The following is a 9,945-nucleotide window of genomic DNA, read 5'->3' as shown; positions in this document are numbered from 1 at the left end:
TCTTGTTAACACTTAATTTCTAATCAGCCAATCACATGGCGGCAACTCAGTGCATTTAGGCATGTAGACATGGTCAAGACAATCTCCTGCAGTTCAAACCGAGCATCAGTATGGGGAAGAAAGGTGATTTGAGTGCCTTTGAACGTGGCATGGTTGTTGGTGCCAGAAGGGCTGGTCTGAGTATTTCAGAAACTGCTGATCTACTGGGATTTTCACGCACAACCATCTCTAGGGTTTACAGAGAATGGTCCGAAAAAGAAAAAAAATCCAGTGAGCGGCAGTTCTGTGGGCGGAAATGCCTTGTTGATGCCAGAGGTCAGAGGAGAATGGGCAGACTGGTTCGAGCTGATAGAAAGGCAACAGTGACTCAAATCGCCACCCGTTACAACCAAGGTAGGCCTAAGAGCATCTCTGAACGCACAGTGCGTCGAACTTTGAGACAGATGGGCTACAGCAGCAGAAGACCACACCGGGTACCACTCCTTTCAGCTAAGAACAGGAAACTGAGGCTACAATTTGTACAAGCTCATCGAAATTGGACAGTAGAAGATTGGAAAAACGTTGCTTGGTCTGATGAGTCTCGATTTCTGCTGCGACATTCGGATGGTAGGGTCAGAATTTGGCGTAAACAACATGAAAGCATGGATCCATCCTGCCTTGTATGGAGCATCTTTGGGATGTGCAGCCGACAAATCTGCGGCAACTGTGTGATGCCATCATGTCATTATGGACCAAAATCTCTGAGGAATGCTTCCAGCACCTTGTTGAATCTATGCCACGAAGAATTGAGGCAGTTCTGAAGGCAAAAGGGGGTCCAACCCGTTACTAGCATGGTGTACCTAATAAAGTGGCCGGTGAGTGTATATATATATAGAGAGAGAGAGAGAGAGTATTAATATCCGTGCTGATTGTGCCTGACAGTGTAGGGACACCAGCATTTATCATGGTAAAAATCATGTATTAATGTATGAATCCATTCCCAGGGTGAATAACAGAGGAATAGCACTATGTAGGGTTATGAGAAAGAATGATCCATAATTGTTATTTTGTTGAAGAATGTAAGTATTTGCTAAAACAGACAAGGCCAGGGAGTTGACACATTTCCTTTAAATCATTAGCAATCAGTGTACAGCGTATCTGTAATCTCATTTTTGCATATTTTGAAAGTTTGCATTCTCCTACATTTTTAGCACATTGGATAATATTCTATGCATTGGAATGGGTACATTGTTAATATTAGTGATAATTATTACACCAAAGTCTCCCCTACAAAGCCCAAATCCTCTCCTTTCCCAGACACAGCTCAGGCTTATCACAGTTGTGACTTTCAGAAACACAACTCGAACTCGGCCATTTTTCGAGTCTCAGTGCTATAGCTAAACACAGTGGTGCAATTATTCTGCCCCTAAGTTTGACATTAAGTTTCATAGAGAACATAAAAATAGATCACAATAATAAAAAAGAGAGTGCAGTGCATAAACTACAGTGCCGCTAATATAAATATATCAAAACTGTGGAATTCATTACACCTATTCTAAAACCGAGAGGTCTAATGTGCACTATAAAAACTGAGGGAGCGAGACCACTCCGTGCGATGGGAGCATCATCCGTCTCTCAGGAGGAAGAACGTCATTACATGATGTGCTGCATTTCATATGGCTTATCAAGAAATGAAGTGGTAATGTGTAGACTCCATCTCATCCTTCATACATTCTGTACCTGGAGCGTACTCCCATGTATACAGTCGCGCCTGCATTAGATGCATGGATGCGAGCGGGAACTCTCAGCACTTTGCACATAAAGTATTTAGGGAAATAAATACAGTTTGTCCCTTGGTTTTTCCTTATTTCCCCCTGCAGCTTGGAAGGCAAGTAATAAAAAATGTCCATTTAGCTGCAATATAAATGTGTCAATCTAGTGCAAAACGTAAGAACGACCATGAACGCGGCTTTACACTTTAGATTGTCTCTCGTCAGACCACTCCTGTTTAGTGTTCTGCAGCGCTTGGGTCTTCTTCTCATCCACTTGTACGTAGTCTACTCGCTGCTCCTCAGACAAGAAAGGTTTCTGTGGTCAATAAGAAATATTGTCAGGATATAATAGAGAATACATGTAAGATTTATAATACACAACAAACAAAAAGGTCAGTGTAGGGTTAATGTATATAAACTTTATTGTAAACTTTATGCTCCACACCAGTTCCGGGTCCAGGCTCTGCTCCTCTCAGCTCAGTTCGCTGCCCTCTGTTGTACTCCACGTCAGGCTTTACAGGTTGCCCAGCATGTGACAATCTCCGTAGGCCTTTTAAGGCCCATTAGGACACACACCTGTCCTGGATCCAGGCTCTGCTCCCCTCACCTCAGTCCGGTGCCCTCTATTGTACTCCACATCGGGCTTTACAGGTTGCCCGGCATGTGACAATCTCCGTAGGCCTTTTAAGGCCCATTAGGACACACACCTGTCCCGGGTCCAGGCTCTGCTCCCCTCAGCTCTGTCCGCTGACCTCTGCTGCACTCCACGTCAGGCTTTACAGGTTGCCCGGCATGTGACAATCTCCGTAGGCCTTTTAAGGCCCATTAGGACACACACCTGTCCCGGGTCCAGGCTCTGCTCCCCTCACCTCAGTCCGGTGCCCTCTATTGTACTCCACATCGGGCTTTACAGGTTGCCCGGCATGTGACAATCTCCGTAGGCCTTTTAAGGCCCATTAGGACACACACTTATGTCTTTGGATTCTTATTCATGACTCTAGTTTAGCATTTTTCAGTTCCTGTGCACACTTTGCTAGCCTGCCACAATCCCTGCTGCTCTGCTGACTTCTCTTCGCCCTTCCTACTGTTCTCGGGACTCCTGTATGTGTCACGTCCACACACCCCATGTACCATTGCCAGCTGCACTGATGCCCGTGTCTGTGTGCTCACCTGGACCTGGGGCTTAGCAGGTCCACTTCACAAGGTGAGCCTTACGCTTTAAAGGTATTTTCCAACTATATGTTTGTTTGTGTTTTTTAAAGGGGTTGTCCACTACTTGGACAAACCCTTCTCAATTACTATATTCTCCCAAGTAAAATAAAAACGGCCTGTACTCACTTCTGGTGCTGGCGCCACCTCTCCTGGGGCTCACATGACATTGTCACATGAACCCTGCAGCCAATCAGAAGCTGTACATGGCACGCTTCACTCTTGCTTCCTTCAGATGAAACTGAGGAAATGAGAGAGCAGCAGCAGGGCCAACTTTCTCCGGATGTCAGTTTTGTCAGGGAGAGTGAAGCTCCACTGTCACCTTTCTGCTGTTGCTACTTGTCTTTGTTGATAGGCTGCAGCGGTCACATCATTAATACAATGCACCTGACCACTGCAGCCATTCTCTCACTTAGGCCTCGCTCACATCTGCATATAAATCGGACGAGTGCAATCTCATATAAAATATGTTATTCAATGCTGATCTGCAATTTTTTTCTCAGGTGGAGTCTGAATGAGAAAAAATTGCTGCATGCTGCGAGTGGCTGCATATATCGGACGAGACTCACAAATACAAGTTAATGGTAGAGACCAAAAAAACAGAATAGTGTCCACAGCCAGGTACTGCACATCCGCCGTCTACTGATGTCAATAGGGTGCAGATATGCAGCACGCAGCACGGCCACTATTCTGTCAGTGGAGCTGTGCAGTCTGTAACTGAGCTGTTGCGGCCACCACCGACACCGGGAACAGCTGATCGGTGGAGGTGCCGATCAATGTTAAAGTCCCAGACAACTCCTTTAACTGGAATATTTCCATGGTAAATGTACACATGACAATTACTCTAGAGATCTCACCTTTTGTACAGGAGATGGAGATGCAGAATTAAAATCTAATGCCAGATAATCAAGATTAAACTTCCTAGGCCATGGGAAACTGCCACTGCTGGGGGATATCCCTTGTCTCTGCTCCTTTAGGAAATGAAAACATAGTTAATGGGGTTGTCCAATCTACAAACTCATTTTCATACAACCTATTGGAGAATTCTGACTATAAGGAAACATGTCACATCCAAAAAAGCTATTTATTGGCAAACACGGAGGTTATCTGCAGGTGAATAGCGTCTAAATAATGCCTGTTTAGTTAGCTGAAGCAGCGGCTACAGGGAGAACATGAAGTTTTAATTCTCCCTGTAGCTGCTCATCTCCAGTCATTGGGGAAGTGCAGGGGGCAGCTACAGTCAACGCTCATTATACAGGGCATTGTAATCATTCCCCGGTACATTGATTGACAGCCTATATGGTTGGGCTGCATGTAGCACCACTTGAATATGCACATAGAAATAAATAATCCATCAGAGGTTATGTTATAAGTAGTCATTTTGAGAAACCATATTAAAGGGAACCTATCACCCCCCCCCCAGGCGTTTTTAACTAAAAGAGCCACCTTGTGCAGCAGTAATGCTGCATTCTGACAAGGTGGCTCTTTTAGTTCTGGGTGCTTTAACTGCCGAAATAATCTGTTTTATAATTTGTCCTAAATACCTTTTCTTCAGTCAAGGAGGCAGGCCTTTCCCCCCTGCTGCAGACGCCACACAGCCGTCACTCAAATCTTCTTGGCGCCGCCTCCTCACCGCTGTTTTGAAAATAGCCTGCGCCTGCGCTCTTTTCTCCTGCCTTGGGCAGGCGCAGTGAGCGCTGCCTGTCCTCATATGCAGTCTCGGTGACTGCGCCTGTGCGGACACCCTGCCTGTGAATCCCCGCCTCGCAGTGACTTATGATTTATTCACACTGCGTGGCGGGATGTCTGGCAGGGCGGCCGCACAGGCGCAGTCAGCTAGACTGCATATGAGCACAGAGGACGAATGAAGGCAAGAAGTACGGTAGGTAATAAGTGGTGGCTACTGCTATGGACTTTGTAATGTAACGTCTCTGGTGCAGGAGCTAATACAGGGGGCTCGGTGGGGTTCTTCCAATCTCCGGGTCACTTCCCCTCTGAGGCTAAGTTCCCATACTGAGCTTTTGGTGAGTTCTTGACGCTATGTATTTTGGCCGCACAAAGTTACATTCACAGGAAAATGAATGAGATTATAGAAATCTCGTGCCCACTGTGCTTCTTCTTTATGCAGCGTAAAGTGGCCTGCGCTGCGAAATCCACATGTCAGTGAGAATGTGAAAAATTCCATAGATGCGGGAAAAAAAACGCATATTCATTCTACGTATGTTTTTGATGTAGAAACGTACTAAAAACGCATGATATCTGCACACAACTGTATTAATGAAGTACTTGTGTTAAAGTCAAACAGCATCAAGCATCACAAGCAAAACAGCTTAATGTAAAACATGCCGAACCCACAAGAGACAAAAAAAGGCAGCGTCAAAATCACAATAAAAACAAGTTCAAAAACGCAAAGAAAAAAGCAAGTAATAAGTGCAGAAAATATGCAACATCAAGATCTCACCAATCACTCATGGTGTGAACACATCCTTAGGTGACCATGGATGGTCTATTAATTGTTACCCCTGGTGTTTCTTTAACAAACGTCTATGCCCTAATTTACCTTGAATCTTAACATTATCTACCAATGTCCTTTTTTGGGATGCCTAATCTTTAGCTTCAAGCAACTAAGATTTTATAATTTTTATAATTAGGTCCAATTTTTTGTGTGTTGTGTTTTAGGAAATCATGTCATTGCCATTTTTAATTGAATACTGGGATGCCCTTTTCTGAAAAATCTGTACTTGTAAAAATTTTAATTTGGCAAGTAATGGGTTAAGAGGCAATGGATTCCTCACCTCTAATACTTTGATAAAGTTGGGCTTTCAGTCCATTTTGTCCTTTTTTCATACTTTTCATGTCCGACCATTGGTAACTAACTATATCTAGTAATATCAGCATTGCTCGTTTGATCAGAATGTATATCTCTATGTTAATGCTTTTCTGACATAACAAACTATTTTGAGCTCCAAGCTATAATTGTGGCAGACAGATGGTGAATAGGCAGCAGGATTTTAATTAGGCCAGTACAGAAAAAACATAACAAAAATCTTTAATTTATATGCTATGCATATTCAGGGAAAACCAAATGCACATGCAGATGGCCATCAGCTGTGCGATTTACAAGGTAAATGAAAGTGCCACATTTGGTGCGGTGCATTCATAAGGCCATACTAGATGCCAGCAAATCCCCTAATCTAGACATATTGGGGTACGGTCTTAAATGTAGACATCTTAGAATAAGACTGCTCCAGATTACAGTAACTCATACTGGATATTGTTTGGTTCTTCCTTTAACGACTTTCAGTGCAATATTGCCAATTATTATGTCCATGTAGTCCTCCTCCTCAGAATAATCCCACCCTAACCAGTGATTGGCAGCTTTCTGCTTATGCACAGTGCACACAGAAAGCTGCCAATCCGTGATGTGGGCGGGATTATACAGAGCTCAGCATTTAGAGAACTGCTAGATCTGCAGCAAAGAAAACAGGTATTGCATCAAAATGACTGAAAGCAGCCCAGTAAGTGATACATCGCAGGAATCGGGGTCTCTGCCCCTAGATCATGGTTGCATAGCAACAGCAAAAACATGGTGACAGATTCTCTTTAAGGCCCAAGCAAAACTAGCCAATATGAATAAACTGTGTTATGTACAGTTGTGTGAAAAAGTGTTTGCACCACTCCTTCCTTTGCTTATTTGTCACACTTAAATATTTCAGATCACTAAACAAATGTAAATATTAGACAAAGATAACACAAGTAAACACAAAATGCAGTTTTTAATTGAAGGTCTTTATTATTAAGGGAAAAGAAATCCAAACCTACAGGGCCCTGTAGCTAGGTAGTAATTGCCCCCTAAACTTAATAACTAGTTGGGCCACCCTTAGCAGCAATGACTGAATTCAAGCATTTGCAATAACTGGCAATGAGCCTTTTACAAACGCTCTGGAGGAATTTTGGCCCACTCATCTTTGCAGAATTTTTGTAATTCAGCCACATTGGACGGTTTCCGAGCATGAATCGTCTTTTTAAGGTCATGCCTCCGCATCTCATTCAGATTAATGTCAGTATTTTGACTTGGCCACTCCAAATTCTTAATTTTTTCTTCTTAAGCCATTCAGAGGTGGGCTTGCTGTGTGTTTTGGATCACTGCTCTGCTGCATAACCCAAGTGTGTTTCAGCTTGAGGTTACGAACAGATGGCCAGACATTCTCTTTTAGGTTTTTTTGGTAGACAGCAGAATTCATGTTTCCATTTACCACAGCAAGTCTTCCAGGTCCTGAAGCTGTAAAACAGCCCCAGACCATCACATTATCACCACCATATTTTACTGTTTGTATGATGTTCCTCTTTTGAAATGCTGTGTTACTTGTACACCAGATGTAAAGGGACATGCACCTTCCAAAAAGTTCAACGTTTGACTCATCAGTCCATAGAGTATTTTCCCCAAAGTCTTGGTGATTATCAAGATGTTTTCTGGCAAAACTAAGATAAGCCTTTATGTTCTTATTGATCAGCAGTGGTTTTCATCTTGGAACTCTGCCAAGCAGGCCATTTTTGCCCAGTCTCTTTCTTATGGTGGAGTCATGAACACTGACATTAAAGGGAACCTATCAGCAGATTTTGCGGCTATAAGAGGCGGCCACTGCCTTTCAGGGCTTATCTACAGCATTCTATAATGCTGTAGATAAGCCCTCGGTCCGACCTGCAAGTGAAGAAAAATAGGTTATATTATACTCACCCGGAAGGGCGGTTCCTGTGCGGTGCGGTCTGATGGGTGCCGCAGGTCTGGGTCCGGCGCCTCCCATTTTCTTGCGACGACGCACTCCTGCTTCTTCATTGCTCGCAGGCATCGGCGCTCCTGCTCAGGCATACTTCTCTGCCCTGTTAAGGGCAGAGTAAAGTACTGCAGTGCGCAGGTGCTGGGAAAGGTCAGAGAGGCCCTGCCAGGGCACTTCAGTACTTTACTCTGCCCTCAAAGTCAATCACTTTTCACACAGGGCCCTGTAGGTTTGGATTTCTTTTTCCCTTAATACTAAAGACCCTCATTTAAAAACTACATTTTGTGTTTACTTGTGTTATCTTTGTCTAATATTTAAATTTCTTTGGTGATCTTAAATATTTAAGTGTGACAAACATGCAAAATAATAGGAAATCAGGAAGGGGGCAAACACTTTTTCACACAACTATATATGCTATACATATATATATATATATCTACAGGTGCATCTCACAAAATTAGAATATCATCAAAAAGTTAATTTATTTCAATTCTTCAATACAAAAACTTAATGTTGATGAAAAAATTATTTTAAAGTACGAAATTTTGGCCTACTCAAAGGTATATTCAGTAAATGCACTCAATACTTGGTCAGAGATCCTTTGCCATCAATTATTGCATCAATGCAGCGTGGCATGGAGGCGATCAGCCCGTGGCACTGCTGAGGTGTTATGGAAGCCCAGATTGCTTTGATAGCAGCCTTCAGTGCATCTGCATTGCTTAGTCTGGTGTCTCTCATCTTCCTCTTCCGCATCACAGTGTCTCCTTGCAGCGCTGGAGTCCTGGGTTCAAATCCTACCAAGAACAACATCTGCAAAGAGTTTGTATGTTCTCTCCGTGTTTGTGTGGGTTTCCTCTGGGTACTCCGGTTTCCTCTCACATTACAAAGACATACTGATAGGGAATTTAGATTGTGAGCCCCATCGGGGACAGCAATGATAATGTGTGCAAACTGTAAAGTCCTGCAGAATATGTTAGCGCTATATACGGTAAACATAAAGATTATTATTATTCCTCTTGACAATATCCCTTAGATTCTGTATGGGATTAAGGTCAGGCGAGTTTGCTGGCCAATCAAGCACAGTGATACTGTTATTTTTAAACCAGGTATTGGTACTTTTGGTAGTGTGGACAGGTGCCAAGTCCTGCTGGAGAATGATATTTCCATCTGCATAAAGCTTGTCGGGAGCCATGTCATCTGCTGGTGTAGGTCCACTGTGTTTTATAAAGACCAAAGTCAGCGTAGCCGTCTACCAGGAAATTTTTGAGCACTTCATGCTTCCCTCTGCCAACAAGCTTATTGGAGATGGAAATGTCATTCTCCAGCAGGACCTGGCACCTATCCACACTGCCAAAAGTACAATACCTGGTTTAAAGCAACAGTATCACTGTGCTTGATTGGTCAGCAAACTCGCCTGACCTTAACCCTATAGAGAATCTATGGGGCATTGTCAAGAGGAAGATGAGACACCAGACCCAACAATGTAGATGAGCTGAAGGCTGCTATCAAAGCAACCTGGGCTTCCATAACACCTCAGCAGTGCCACGGGCTGATCGCCTCCATGCCATGCCACATTGATGCAGTAATTGATGCCAAAGGAGCCCAAACCAAATATTGAGGTTATTTATTGAAAATACATTTCTGTAGGCCAACATTTCGGATTTTAAAATCATTTTTTCAAACTGGTGTTATAAAGTATTCTAATTTACCTTGGATAATGACTTTTGGGTTTTCATTAGCTGTAAGCCATAATCATCAACATTAACAGAAATAAACACTTGAAATAGATCACTCTGTAATGACTCTATATACTATATGGGTTCCACTTTTTGTATTGAAGAACTGAAATAAATGAACTCTTTGATGATATTCTAATTTTGTGAGATGCACCTGTATGTGTTACCCACAGTAAAATAGCTATGGAAGTCTGCACTGCATATAACAGAGCCGGTGAAGACGTAAGACATTTACCATTGGAATATAGCTTTCCTCCTCTTCTCCTGAGAGAGAACTGGAAAACATATTTGCTGAGCTAATACCGTCACTTTCTGGGGAGATAAAGCTGGTTCGATTGCTAGGAAAGAAAACATGGAAGAGGTCAGACAAGCATGTTACAGATGCTCTGAATCACAGCCAACTCCTGACACTGCACATATGGCCCATAAACATGGCCTACTACTTTTGCTGCTTCTAAGAACACCAGTATG

General features: G+C 43.1%; 1 protein-coding gene across 1 annotated transcript in view; it reads right to left on the bottom strand.

The window, feature by feature from the left end:
* Nucleotides 1-583: 583 nt before the first annotated feature.
* GAB3 (GRB2 associated binding protein 3) overlaps nucleotides 584-9,945 on the bottom strand; it is a 154,189-nt gene continuing 144,827 nt past the window's right edge. The window contains exons 8-10 of the mRNA XM_077285122.1: nucleotides 9,710-9,812; nucleotides 3,818-3,931; nucleotides 584-2,067 (exon numbers count right to left, since the gene is read on the bottom strand). Coding sequence (XP_077141237.1) covers nucleotides 1,951-2,067; nucleotides 3,818-3,931; nucleotides 9,710-9,812 — 334 coding nt within the window. The 3' untranslated portion in view covers nucleotides 584-1,950. The remainder of the gene's footprint in view (nucleotides 2,068-3,817; nucleotides 3,932-9,709; nucleotides 9,813-9,945) is intronic.

This window comes from Ranitomeya variabilis, chromosome 2 (assembly GCF_051348905.1).
Source record: "Ranitomeya variabilis isolate aRanVar5 chromosome 2, aRanVar5.hap1, whole genome shotgun sequence".
Classification (NCBI taxonomy): Eukaryota; Metazoa; Chordata; class Amphibia; order Anura; family Dendrobatidae; genus Ranitomeya; species Ranitomeya variabilis.
The sequence above is the reverse complement of the archived record's forward strand: the minus strand, read 5'-3'. Positions and strand labels throughout refer to the sequence as shown.